We start from the raw sequence: 14,702 nt of genomic DNA, 5'->3' as shown, positions 1-14,702 counted from the left end.
ACTGGGGATAAACCATAATGCCTTGTTCTGGCTCCACTTGCTGGTGTCAGACTTCAGCCCCGCACACACCCACGGCACATGCGCACACACACACCGTCTCCCTTAGAGTTCTCGCTCCACCTGCTGGTGTCGGACTTCAGCCCCGCACACACCCACGGCACGCGCACGCACACACACCGTCTCCCTTAGGCATCCTTGGGGATCCCCAGGATCTGGCTGTTAGGACTGCATCTGCACTAAAGCAAGTTCCGTGCACCCTGGAATCTCACCTGGAGTCTCTGTGAACCCCAAGTTCTCAGCTCACACCTAAATAGCTTTTCAGGTTCTCATCCAAGGCCAGGGGGCCAGACCACCAGGACAACCTCAGACAGGCACTAGCCTGTCCTCTCTTCCCCCATGGGCTTGTCCCCCGGGCCCACTCCTCCAAAACTGCAAATAGACTCCTGCTTACTGTCCCTAGAGGTGCAGCAGGCATGCCCCGAGAGGGGTGGATTTCACTGGTGAACTCAAGGGAGCGGGACATCCAGGCCACAGAGATCAGGACCACGGTGCTGAAACTTCTCCTAGGGCCTCTGGAGTTTCAGCTTGCTGTGTATTCATTTTACAAATATGGAGCACCAGTCTCTAGGGAAAACCAGGCAGACAGCTTCATAGCCGGTATGATAGGATCATACACAAAGGAGGACGTTTTGACTGTGTTAGAAATGAAAGGACTAGACTGTGCCCCGCACCCCCGCAACCACCGACGCTGGGACTCATGAAAACAAAGTCACCAGATGCCAATCTGGCTCAAGGAAACTCCACCAACGGTGTGGGACAAAAAAGGAGGGGGATCTTGGGACAACCGGGAGAGCGGGTTTCCTTCCCTATGCCCGTGGGGCAGAGGAGAGGGCAGGGGAGGGGCGAGCTCAGAGCCCACGGCCCCCGCGCTGGGGCGGGTGGGAGGCTCTGACACAGGCACCGTTAGACTGACACGCAGGAGACCAGGGCCACTGCCGAGGGGCAGGGGACGGCAAAGAGCCTGGTGGTCTTTCCATGAGGCACACGTGTATCAAACACCTTCAGGGTACGTACTTTTTACATGTCAAAGAACACCAACAAAACTGTTTAAAAAAAAAACAGCCTAGGGGAGTCTGACTGTTTTGGGAGGGGCAGCCAGGACACTAATCCTGTGCCCCTAGAAGTGGGGAAAAGCCGAGGACCTGTCAGAGATGGCCCAAGTGCTGAGCTCCCCTCAGGGCAAACGAGGCCCGAACAGAATCCAAAGGTCCCCAGGTGCCCGGTGCACCGCAGGCAGGGGCCGCACACTCTCCAGGCCTCAGCAAGGAGGGAGCCTGGGTGCAGGGAGGGAGTTAAGGCTCAGGATATCAGCAGATCTCCTGCAGGGCACCCCCCACCCCCCGCCCACCCCGGAACTGCTGGGACTGGAACAGGAAACCCCTACTCAGCACCTGGAGACACCGGGGCAGAAATTGAAGACAGACATCCCCCCATCCAAGGAAGAAGGGGATGAAACTTGGACCCAGTTAATAATTGACCTGCGAGCTGACTGAAGTGGATGGAGGGACAGCGTGGAGTGGGTGAGGTGGAATGGAATGTACCTGGCAGGTCAGAGGTTTAGAGTCAGAAATTATTGTCACACATTTCAGAATGGATGGAGCCTCGGTGAAGAGAAGTACAGTGTGTTTTTTCTTTCATAATGTCTGTGTTCCTAAAATAATATTTCATTTTGATACTTAAATAAATTATATATGCAAGATGTTAAAAAAGAAATTATTGTCACAACTCTAGAATGCTTCTGCCACCTAGGTCCTGTGAAGGCAGACGTCTGCTCACTTAGTAGGAAATCAGATGGCATCTCTGCTCCCCAAAACTACACCTGCGGGGTTGGCAGGCTTTTCCTTCCCTCTTCTCCCATGGTTCCTCTCCCTAGAGATGCCTCAGGCATATTACAGTGACAAACCATGTGCTGGGATCCTTCAGTACAGTTCAGTTGCTCAGTCGTGTCTGACTCTTTGCGACCCCGTGAATCACAGCACGCCAGGCCTCCCTGTCCATCACCAACTCCCAGAGTTCACTCAAACTCACGTCCATCGAGTCCGTGATGCCATCCAGCCATCTCATCCTCCGTCGTCCCCTTTTCCTCCTGCCCCCAATCCCTCCCAGCATCAGAGTCTTTTCCAATGAGTCAACTCTTCACATGAGGTGGCCAAAGTACTGGAGTTTCAGCTTCAGCATCATTCCTTCCAAAGAAATCCCAGGGCTGATCTCCTTTAGAATGGACTGGTTGGATCTCCTTGCAGTCCAAGGGACTCTCAAGAGTCTTTTCCAACACCACAGTTCAAAAGCATCAATTCTTCAGCACTCAGCCTTCTTCACAGTCCAACTCTGGGATCCTTAGAGACAAGGATATTGGAGAATAAATAAACTGCAAGTACATTTTTTTTCTTTTTTTTCCTGCCACACTGAATGTCTTGTAGGACCTTAGTTCCCCAACCAGGGATTGAACCTGTGCCCCCTCCAATGGAAGCGTGGCGTTCTAACCACTGGACCACGAGCTAAGTCCTTTCTTTCTGCTTTTTAACCATGTCCCTCCATTCTCTTCTGGTTTGCATAGCACCCTATGTGAAGTCTTCAGAATGCAGTATCTTCCTTATGGATCATTTCATTATTTCATTCTGGACGACTTTAAGGTTTTCCCTATATCACTGATTTTCAGCAGTTTGACAATGACATGCTATTTGTTTTTATTGGTATTTATCTTGATCGGGGTGCTTTCAGCTTCCTATATCTGGAGTTGGTTGTTTTTCATGCACCTTGGAAAATGTCAGCTCTTATCTCTTCTTCCATCTTCCTCTCTTTCATCCTTCAAGGGCTCAGTAACACGCATGTAAGACCATCTTGTACTATCCTGTGGCCCCGGGATGCTGTTCTTTCTTGTTCTCCCTTTTCACACCCTATGTTTCAGTGTAGATCATTTCTATTGACCTTTCCTCAAGCTCGTTGGTTCTTTCCTCTGCTAATAAGCCTGTTGAGGAATTCTCATATCTCATATCGTGGTTTCATTAGTCTGCTAGGGCAGGCCTTATCTCCAAATGCAGTCACCTTGGGGGGTTAGGGCTACAACAGATGAATCAGGGGGGAATTTAGCCCGTAAAAATGATGTTCATTTCCAGAATTTTGATTTAACCGTTTTCTAGTGTTCACTTTCCCCACTATGCCCTTTTAATACATTAGTCACAGTTCTTTTTAAAGTTTTTGATAGTTTCCACATCTGCACCACCTCTGTGTCTGGCTCTGTTGACTGTTTTACCTCATGTCATCTTGTTTTTTGGGTGGGGGATAGCTTGTTATTTGGATTGAATGTTAAATTTTCTGTGTACAAGAATAGTAGAGACTGAAGCAAAGAGTATTTACACCCATCAATGGGCATGCATGTTCTTCTATCAGGCAATTACAGCAGCCCACAATGTATTGCACTTTTCTGTACCTCTTTAAATAATTTTATTGAGGTATAATTTACATACCAAAATATCCACTCAATTTTAAATTACAATTAAATGACTTTAGTAAATTTACTGAGTCATTGCACTTCATTTTTATTGTGTTTTTCAGATAATGCACCTTCTTTCACAAATTGAAGGTTTGTGGCTACCCTGCAATCTGTGATTGGTCATAGACATAAGATTTTAAAATGTGTGAACTGAACTCATTTCAATAAAGTAATATTTCTGATTTTTAGCATGGTGGAGGAAGCTGAGTGGTTGAATAAAAAGATTACTATATATTAGATGTTGCAAAGCCTATAAATGGGTTTTCTTGGGCTTGCATGGTTGTCTTGAGTTTTTTCTAAAACAATAATCACTGTTTGTAAACCAGGAGTTATCACACAAGGACCTATATGTTGGACACACACAGCTTACAAAGCCTGCAAGAGCTTTCAGCTCACTTCCTCTCATGCCCTGCTGTCTGACCATTGTGGGCATTTATTTGGGTTTGAGATTCTGGGCTAAGTCATGAATTTGCATTTTTAAAACCCTAAGGTTCTGTCACTTTCTTCCTTGGTTTTATCCTGAGTTATTCAGGAATGAACCAAAAAACAATGGAGAGAGCAGGAGGCTCACGAAGCTGGTCCTCGTCTTCAAGCTTCCTCAATGGGAGATGAGACAAGGGAAGAAGGGACAGGATGAGGGGCAGAGAGGAGGGGCAGGTGTATTTCTGAAGATTAAGGAAGAAGCCTCAGGGCAACTGGCCACGTTGGGCCCTTGGGTGGATGAGGGACAGGAGGGGATTCTCATGGTGTAACTGAAAATGAAACACAAAGGCAGTTCAGCTCGGGGTGATTTGCTTCATGAGTTCGGCATCTTAGTTGGCTGTAATCTTGCTGTAGGAGGTAATGGTAGAAGTGGGAAGATTGGTCCCAGCTGTTGGGACGTTACCCAGGGTGGGGTTTCTATTCTCACCATCTGTTCATGGGGCCTCGCTGTCCATCTTCTTGGGACTTTGGTGTGATGAGCGGGAAAAAAAAAAAAAAAGACTTTTGAGAAAAACAACTTTGTCTTTCTGAGTTGCTGCTGAGACATTGTATGCTGTGATAATCCTTCTCACACCCAGAGTCTGGACATCCGGATAAAGACTCAAATGGAGGATATCACTCCAAGTTCCCACTTCAGTATTCTCGGGGTGCATTTTAAAGTTACCGCTTACAGGGAAGCCTGTGAAAAATTAGTGACCTCCGCCCAAGGACTTCATGAGTAATAGACGCTTGGTCCCCTCCTCTCTACCTCCTGCTCACTGCGGCCTGGGATGGGGAACTGTCTTTCCTGGAGTCAGCTGGAGTCAGCTGTGCGCCCTCCTCACTTTTGGGATCTGTAAGTGATGATAAGTCCTTGCCTCCTTTGTGTGGATGCACTGAGACTTTGCCTTCAATCAAGAGGCCCCCGTGGATTTTACTTCCCCAAAGCTGGAGCTGGGATGCTGAGAAGGCTCCTCGCCAACCCTCCTTCAGCAGACCACTGCCTGCGTGCTCTCCTTCTGTTACACCCGCTGGGCTCCTCCGGCTGTCTGGCCCCCACCTCGGCAGATGGCTCGACTTAGTGTCATAGGTAATATTTCTCCCAACCCCTTTCCGGCCCCTAACTTGTACTTAACATTTCTTTACAATCATCTAGGGCAGTTTATAAAGGACAATGCATTACATATTACACATTATATGTCCCATATGTAACACTTATCGAGTGTTATATGTGGGGCACACAAAATGGTTTTATTAATTCATCTGATTTTCACGGCCACCCTATGGTGTGGATCTTATTATTACCACGTGTGCACAACTGGAGAGAATGTGGTTCAAAGTCAGTTAAAAAGCAAAAGTTCCAAGACAAATCAAACGAAAATGAACACGCAGATACAGAGAACAGAACAGGGGTTACCAGAGGGGAAGGGGTAGTGGAGGGTAAAACGGATAAAGGGGATCAGCTGTATGGTGATGGAAGGAAAGTAAATTTTTGGTGACGAGCACTCTGCAGGGTAGACAGAAGTAAAAACAAAACATTTTACAAGTGAAACTTGGTATAAGTCTTGTCACCTCAATAAAAAGATCCAAAACAATGTTGAGTCAAAAAAAAAAAAGAAAGAAACTGCAAAGAGTTGTTAAACACACGCTCCTCTGACATGTTTAAATCTTTAAAATTCAAAGTCCATCACTCCATTTTTCAACTACAAAAGTGATTCGAGTATGGCTATGAGACTACAAATGAATATAATTGTGATATCAAGAAATGGACTAGGGGACTTCCCTAGCAGTCCAGCGGTTAAGAATCTGACCTCCAATGCAGGAGGCCTAGGTTCGATCCCTGGTCAAGGAACTAAAATCCCACACTCCAGGGGCAACTAAGCCTGAGCATCGTCGCTAGAGAGGAGCCTGTGGGCCGCAACGAGGATTGTGCAGCGGCCTGATGCAGCCAAAACGAAAATGAAACAAGCAAATAAAAGGGATGGATTGGCCGCTCGGAGATTTCTGCTACTGAAGACTCATCACAGGGAAGAAATTAAGGGGTGATTTTCCCTGAGGGTGAAAAGGCTTTTGTGTTCCAGAATCTGGGCTCTCCCAGGGATGCAGTTTATACAGTGTTAACATCTGTTTTGATGTTAACTTGTCTGATTAATAGCTAGGTACCAGGGAGGTGGACCCACATAGGACTCTTCTGGATGAGGACCTCAGCTAATTGAGAGCATCTGCTGAGACTGCCCGTGAGGCTGCGCAAAATGGTGTATTGAGGGGAACGGAGGTGGAATCCCCAGAAGGGGTCAGAGAGGCCTGCTGAAACCGGAGGCTGGAGCCTGGGTCTGGACAACAACTATTCAGAAATAACCAAGAAGTCAGAGATGGCAGGCCTCCCCTCTAGTTTTCCTGAAAAAACCCATGGGAAGGAAAGAGAGCCATTGCTTTCGGAGGGGTGCAGGGGTGGAGGAGGGGGGAGTCGTATCGGATTTTTGTTGATCTTGGCAAATGGAAGCTTGGGGCCAGATATGAAGACTTACAAAAATAGAAAATGTGGTATTTTTTATATTCTGAAGATTGAGAAGCAATTCCTTCCTCTTACAGCCAGGATTCGTCTTTCTGCTCTTCAGCAAGGCTCCCCAGTGCGTGGACTTGTTTGCTCTCGGTCCCTGTATCGCAGTTTGCTGCCTTAGTTTCCCTGGGCTGTCTACTGCTACATGCCTGTACACTGATCCCTACAGATTTCCCTCGCCTTAGCTCCTAAGTCAGCATCTCCCAAAGTCAGGGATGCTATCCCTTGGTGAACAGTGGAATAACCACCCCCAGTCTGGGGACCAGTTGTGCCTGGTCTTTAAATGGCTCCCACATCTGGTAGGAAGGACAGCCTGGTGCTGTCCTTCAAGAATCTGAGTGTGTCCATGCGACCCAACAATTCTGCTCCTAGGCACACACCCAAGGGGACTGAAGACACAGATTCACCCAAAGGCTTGTACATGAATATTCGCAGCAGCACTGTTCCTAACAGCCAGAAGGTAGAAACAGCTCAAATATCCATGTACTGGCTTATGAATAAACAAAATGTGGAATATCTAGTTAATGGAATATTATGTAGCCAAAAAAACGAATAAAGTACTGATACACCCTACAACACGGATGAACCTTGAAAAAGTTATGCTGAGTGAAAGATACCAGACGCAGAAGGACATACCTTATGATTCCATTTATGTGAAAGATTCAGAACAGGCATATCCATAGGAAAAGAAAGATGTGAGGTTAGCAGGGACTAAGGAGAGGGGGGGAACTGGGAGTAACTCCGACAGGCACTGGGTTTCTTCCTGGGATGATGGAGTGTTCTGGAATTCACTATTGGTGATGGTGATACAATGTCATGGAGAAGGCAATGGCAGCCCACTCCAGTACTCTTCCCTGGAAAATCCCCTGGATGGAGGAGCCTGGTAGGCTGCAGTCCAGGGGGTCGCTAGGAGTTGGACACAACTGAGCGACTTCACTTTCACTTTTCACTTTCATGCATTGGAGAAGGATATGGCAACCCACTCCAGTGTTCTTGCCTGAAGAATCCCAGGGACAGGGGAGCCTGGTGGGCCACCATCTATGGGGTCGCACAGAGTCGGACACGACTGATGTGACTTAGCAGCAGTAGCAGCAGCATACAATGTCATGAGCTTCCCAGGTGGCGCTAGTGGTTGAAGAACATGCCTGCCAGTGCAGGAGATGTCAGAGATGCAGGTTCGATCCCTGGGTCTGGAAGATCCCCTGGAGAAAGGCATGGCAAGCCACTCCAGTATTCTTGCCTGGAGAATCCCATAGATAGAGGAGCCTGGCGGGCTACAGTCCACAGGGTCACACAGAGTCAGACACACCTGGAATGTCTTAGCACACACGCATACAATGTCTTGAATAAAAACAAGTGAATTATACACAATAAAGTGGTGAATTTACTGTTATATGAATTACAGTTTACTTTAAAAGTTTAACATTCTTGGGACTTTCCTGGTGGTCCAGTGGCTAAAACTCTGAGCTCCCAATGCAGGGGACCCAGGTTTAGTCCCTGGTCAGGGAACTATTAATAGATCCCACATGTCACAATAAAGGTCGCAGATCCTGCATACTGCAACTAAGACCTGGTGCAGCCAAATAAATAATTTTTAAACGTTAAGATTCTAAAGCAAGAAGGAGGCAGAGGAGGAGAAGGAGGGTGGGGAATAATCCATTAGCCTTGATCTACGGCCTCCTCTTCTGGGTGACCCAATGTGACCCATTACCCTTCTGTCCTGAGGGCCCACTGTCTATTCCTCCAGAGGAAGGGCTATGGCTGAAGACCCTGCAACCAGGAATCACCTTTCCTGTTCCCACAGCCGTGTCCTCAACCCTAGCTGCACTCTGAGTGGCAGCTGATGACCGAGTTCCCCAGCCCTGTAAGGGCCTCTGATTTGAAGGCCCTGGGACAAACTCCTGCATGAGTCACCCTCGAGGTGTGGATACCTCAGGGACCCAGCTGCTCACTCCCTTTGGCCTGAAAAACAGGTCTTGGACTTTGTTCTCAGAAGTAAGGATACCATAGGGGCTTCCATGCTGATTCAGTGGGTAAGAATCCACCTGCCAACGCAGGGGACACAGGTTCAATCACACGTCCCATGTGAGCCACATGGGAACCACAACTACTGAGCCCTTGATCTGGAGCCTGGGGGGCAGAAAATATGAAGCCCCCACAATGAGAAGCCTGCACACTGGAACTAAAGAGACGCCCCCGCTCGCCACCCCTAAAGAAAGCCCATTGAGCAATGAAGACTTGGTGCAGCCAAAAATTGAATAAATAATGAAAACAAATTAAAAAAGAAAACAAACACCCTCTTGTTTAGGTGGAAATGTGTCATCTTAGAAACATATGCTTAAGTCCTAACTCCCAGTGACTCAGCATGTCACCACTTTGGAAACAGGATCTCTAAGAGGTCATCAAGAGAAAACGAGGTCGTTAACGATTAAGGTGCTTCCTAATCCATTACAACTGGTGTCTATAGAAGAGGGAGAAATTTGGACAGAGACAGGCACAGAGGGAAGGCAAGTTAGTAACTGGAAGTAACTGCAGCAGAGCACTGACAAACCCAGGAACTCCAGAAGCTAGAAGAGGTGGGTAGGATGGTCCCCCAGCGTCTTCCCAGAGAGCTGGGCCCCCGGGGACACCCGGATCTGGGACTCCTGGCCTCCAGAACAGCAGAGAGTCACTTTCTGCTGTAATCAAGCACCTAGTTCTTGAAACTTTGTTAAGGCAGCCCTAGCAAACTAACACAGACCCAAAAGCACAGGGTTATCTGGGTGTGGATGGTGGAGTCTCACACCTTTTAAAAAAGAAACCATCTATTGCTCACTAAAAGTGACAAAGTACTGACACACAGCAACCTGAATGGATCTCAGGGGAAAAGAGTGGACCTCTAGTGGTTACAAACTGTATGATTCCACTTATATACCATCCTTCAAATGACAAGGTCACAGAGATGGAGAGAAACTCGGCGATGGCCAGGGCTCCATGACAGGGTGCTGGTGACGAGCGCTCTCCGTCTTGACAGTGGGGGACACAGACATCTTCACACATGACAAGACTGCCTAGAACTGAGTACACACCCTACCCTGAGTCATGGAAAACGGACCAAACCTGAGTCAGGGCTGCCGAGTGAGTTACTCAGGATGTTAGCTCTGGGAGAATGGAGGGAGGCCCAGGCCAGAGACGCCGCGTCGGCCTCATTTCACTTCCCAAACTGGGGGTTTTCGATTGCGCATCGGGAGATTTCTCATAGCGCAGGGCTTCTCAGTACTGTCCAGCTTAACTGGAGATCCCAAGAAAGCAAACTGCCTGCCCAGCAGCAGGCGAATTCCTCTAGCGCAGGAATAAGGCACAGAGGGGAACCACGGTCGGTCTTCTCTCCCGACGAGCCCCCTTTACATAGCTGAAATGTTCTTGGGGAAGAAAGATGCAGCAAGACTAAGAAGGCGCCAGTGCCAGGAGTCGGGAACGCTGGGTCAGGCGGCTGGGGCTGCGCGCCAGGTCTGGGCCTGGACGCACAGGGCAGGTGACCAAGCCAGCCGCGCCGGGCGACAGACCAGTTGTCACCCAGCGTCACAGGCCCGGACCGGCAGGGCGTGGGGCCACTCGTTCGCCGGCAGCCCAAAGTCCAGGCCGTCTAAGTCAGAGCGACAGACGCACACAAGCCAGGGGACGTGACCGAGTGGAGGCGAAGCCAGGTGTGACGCCCACCGGCAGTGTTTACCGGAACGAGTCGGTTTCTCCCACTCCCTCTAAGCGGGGACACGCGACGAAATGAACCGCTGGGGACAGCAGGGGCTGGAGGGCGCGGCCGGCGGCGCTGCGGGAACCCGGCGGCGGCGCGGGGGTCACGGCGCCGCCGGGGTTTTTTCCAGGGGAGGGGGCGGGGATGCTGAGTCACGGAACTGTCACCGCTTCTCACCTCTCTGCAGCCCTCGGGGGCTAAAGCAAAAGCGAAAGCGAATGCGGCTCGCGGGGCGGCCGGTCCGGAGCTGCAGCCCGCCGCCTCCCCCAGGTCGTGGGCATCTGCGCGCGCCGGCGGCGGGGCGTCCCGGCCCGGGCGAGCCCAGGAGGCGGCCGGCGGGGGCGCGGCCGAAGTCCGGCCATGTCCGGGCCGCTCAGGGGCCGCGGGGCCGGAGCCCTCCCCGCGCTGGGGCTGCTGCTGCTGCTACTGCTGCTCGGATCGCCGGCCACGCCGGGTAGGGCGCTCGCGGCTAGCGGGCGGACAGGGAGGCGGGCGGCCGGGCGCGGGGTGGCCCCCAGCACGAGGGTGCGCCCCGCGCGCCGGGGACACGTGGAGGGACGCGGGGACCACGGGCTGCGGGCCCCGCTCGCCTGGCCACTCAAGGCAGGCAGCGAGTCGCCGGGCTTTTCATTCTACGTTTTCCCCAATTTCCGAGGCAAAGGGAAGAAGCCAGGGTGTGCCGCACGAGCTCCACTTGGGAGCTTTACCGCGATTTCGAGAAATGCGTGAGCCGGGCGAGGAAAGCAGGGAGAGCGTTCAACAGCCGGCAGTCCTCGCGGGGGGTCCCTCCCCTCGACCAAAGCAGCTTATACGGGTGGGCGGGCGGTACGACGGGGTGCGGACCGCGTGCGTCCCAGAGGAGAGAAAACGGCAGGCAGGTTGCACACCTGGGGGGCCCGGCAACAGCTGGGAAGTCTCAGCGTTAGGAAACCCTGAGGGCGCGCGGGGGTGCGGGCCGCAGTCCGGAAGGCGCGCTCCCAGACCAACCGGGAAAAATGAAGTGGAAGGATGGCTGGGTGTGTGTGTGTGTTCAGGAGGAATTTTAGACACGCAGCTGTCAACTCACTGGGCAGACTCAAATGAGTGTCCTGCTGGTGGTGGGTTTTCGTCCCAGGAGCTGGACAAGAGGGAGGAGAAAGCAGGGATGTGTCCGCGTTTATCCGCGTTGGCGCGCCTTAATCATTTTGCAGTCACGGAGCTGCGAGGGTCTGATGAAAGCTACAAACCCTCTCCTCTGAAAAACACACGAACGCACAAACTTAACAAAACCTGCGTACAGTTTTGGGGTTAAGGGGCTCCCAAAGGCCATGCATGGACTCTCCGGAGGAGAGTCATCCCGCGACCTGTCTGTGCGCATGTGTGTGTCTAAGGCAACACTCCTCGTAACTTACATCCAGCCGGGTCAGTCGGCCCGTCCTCCGCTGGAGGACCCATCCGCAGTGGCGGCCGGCTAGCCTGCTGAGAATCCCCTGGCTCTTCTGGCTTCCCTGAGGTTTTCTTTTCTTGAGACTATGTTTGGATTTTCCCCCATATCTGAGAATCCGAGTTATGTGGATGATATCAGTTCCTCCCACCTGCCTAGCCAGTGTCCCGCATGACCCAGGGGAGAACAATGGGGGCAAGTCTACTGGACGATGTGAAAGTGAAATGCAGCCTTAGTCAGAACCCAGGAAAACCCAGAGCGGTGTACCTCCCAGGGCAGATCAGGCTGCAGGCAAGCTCCCTGAAGCTCTTCAGCTCCAGCAGCTCTTTGACCTCACAGAGGCACGGCTTCCATCTCTTAGCTCCTGATGGTTCTTAGTTTTTCCTAAACAGCTCTCTTGGGGGGCAGTTGACAGATAATACACAGTGCACATATAAACTGCACAATTTGATAAGTTTAGAGGTAAACGTAAAGTCAGGAAACCATCACCACCATCACGAGAGTAAATATAATCATCACTCTCAGAAGCTTCCTCATGTCCTGTGTTCCTTTCACTTATAATAATTATCCTGAGAATTCTCCAGCTTGTAACTTATATCAAGCAATCCATTCTTCTTTATTACTGAGAACTGTTGTAATGCATGGATGTTGTAGTTTTTTATCCATCCGTTTCGTTGCTGGACGTTTTGGGGGTTGTTTCTGGTTTTGACTATTAGATATAAAACTATTATGAACATTTCCATATAGGTTTTTGTGTGGACAGAGGTTTTCACTTCACTTGGGTAGAGAAAATGGCTGGGAGTAAATGGCTGGATAACGTGACATGTGTATGCTTACTGTTTAAAGTAACAGCCAGTCTGTTTTCTAAAGTAATTGTACTCATTTACATTCCCGTCAGCAGTGGGCAAGAGTTCCACTTCCTCTCCATCCTTGTTGGCACTTGGTATGGCCAGTCTTTTTTGTTAACTTTTAATTTTTTTCCAGTTTTATTGAGGTATATGTAATTGATAAATAATGTTGTGCAAGTTTAAGCTGTACAAAGGGCTTCCCAGATGGCACAGTGATAAACAACCCACCTGCCGATGCCAGAGACACAGGTTTGATCCCTGGGTCAGAAAGATCCCCTGGAGGAGGACATGGCTACCCACTCCAGAATTCTTGCCTGGAGAATCCCATGGACAGAGAGGAGCCTGGTGGGCTACAGGGCATGAGGTCGCAGAATCGGAACAACTGAGCAACTGACCACACACACAAGGTGTACAAAGTGATGATTTGATATGTGTATATATTGTGAAATGATTAACACATTCATCATCAGCTCACATAGTTACCAGAAGAAAACAATTGTGTGTGTGTGATCAGTCTTTCTCTTTAATCATTCCCATTCTAGTAGGTGTGTAGTTGTCTTTCATAGTTTTAATTTGCATTTTCCTAATAATTAATGAGATTGAGCATCCCTTCTTGTGCTTCTTTGCCATCAATCTGTCTTCTTTTGGTAAAGTGTCTAGTTAAACATTCTGCCCTTTAAAAAACTGAGTTATTGAATTATTATTGAGTTTTGAGAGTTTTTTATATTTTCTGGGTATAAGTCCTTTATTGGATATATGATTTGCAAAAAAAAATTTTCAGAGTCTGTGATGTCTCTCTTCATTTTCATAACAGTGTTTGATGAAGAGAAGACATTTTTAATTTTGATGAAGTTCAGCTTATTAATTTGTTCTTTTGTATTGTGCTTTTAGTGCCATATCTAAGAAATATTTGCTTAAGTCAAGGTTACAAAGGTTTTCTTCAATGTTTACTTCTAGAAGTTTTATAGTTTAGGTTTTATTGATGTCTGTGATTCATTTTGAATAATTTTTCATATAATGTGAAATATGGGTTGAAAATTTTGTATTTGTTTGGTCTTCCAAGCAAATGTGCCTATCCACTTTTTCCAGCACCATTTGTTGAGAAGATGATCTCTGCTGAATTGCTCTTACACCTGTATTCAGCATCAGCTGTTTGTATATATTGGTTGCTGTAGACAAAACATCACTACATGAAAATCAATTATATTTCTATACATTAGCAATGAGTAATTGGAAACTGAATTTTTTAAATAACAATATCATTTGCAATAGCATCAGAAAGTTAGGGATAACTCTGACCAAAAAAAAAAAATGAGAAAGACTGTACACTAAACCCCACAAAGCTGAGAGAAGTTAAAGAAGATCTAAACAAATGGAGGTGCGTCATGTTCATGGACTGGACAAGTCAGTACTGCTAAGGTATCAGTTCTCCCCAGATAAAGCTTCCAGCAGGCTTTCTTACACAAAATGATAGGCTGATCGCAAAATCGAGATGGGAAAAGACCTAGTACAATCAAACAGCTTTGAAAGACAACTCAGCTGGAGGATCAGCACTTCTGAGTTTAAGACTTATAAAGTTGCAGTAATCAGGACAGTGTGCATGCTAAGAGCTTCAGTTGTGTTCGACTCTTTGCGACTCCTTGGAATGAAGCATGCCAGGCTGCTCTGTCCGTGGGATTTTCCAGGCAAGAATACTGGAGTGGACAGCCATGCCCTCCTCCAGGGATCGAACCCAGGTCTGAATTGGCAGGCGGGCTCTTTACCACTAATGCCACCTGGGTAGCCGCCAGGACGTGTTCTACTGGTGTAGAAATGGATGAATAGCTGAGAGAACAAAGGGTACCTGATGTTTTTAAGTGAACAGAGAAGGGAAGTGGACACATATGATTAGATTTGCTACTTGGCAGTGTGATCCTGGTCGGGTACAGAGCAGCTCCTTCCTTACAACTAGCTGGGTAAATGATAGCTTCAGATCTGTTCCCGCTAGTTTTCAGTGCTAATAGACAAAGCGAGTTGCTGTCATCTGTTCTGATTCAGGAGGCCTGATCTGGAGGGGAACGCATCATCTTGGCCAGGCAGCTTTTTAAAGACCCTCGTAACCTGTGAGGCTTCAGGTGATTTGC

The 14,702-nt window shown here is 48.8% G+C and overlaps 1 protein-coding gene across 1 annotated transcript in view; it reads left to right on the top strand.

The window, feature by feature from the left end:
* The first annotated feature begins 10,337 nt into the window (after positions 1 to 10,337).
* IL15RA (interleukin 15 receptor subunit alpha) overlaps positions 10,338 to 14,702 on the top strand; it is a 35,835-nt gene continuing 31,470 nt past the window's right edge. Inside the window, exons 1-2 of the mRNA XM_068987539.1 lie at positions 10,338 to 10,427; positions 10,579 to 10,762. Of these exons, the coding sequence (XP_068843640.1) occupies positions 10,338 to 10,427; positions 10,579 to 10,762 (274 nt within the window). The remainder of the gene's footprint in view (positions 10,428 to 10,578; positions 10,763 to 14,702) is intronic.

Source organism: Capricornis sumatraensis, chromosome 15, assembly GCF_032405125.1.
Source record: "Capricornis sumatraensis isolate serow.1 chromosome 15, serow.2, whole genome shotgun sequence".
NCBI lineage: Eukaryota > Metazoa > Chordata > Mammalia > Artiodactyla > Bovidae > Capricornis > Capricornis sumatraensis.
This window is presented reverse-complemented; position numbering and strand designations above follow the sequence as displayed.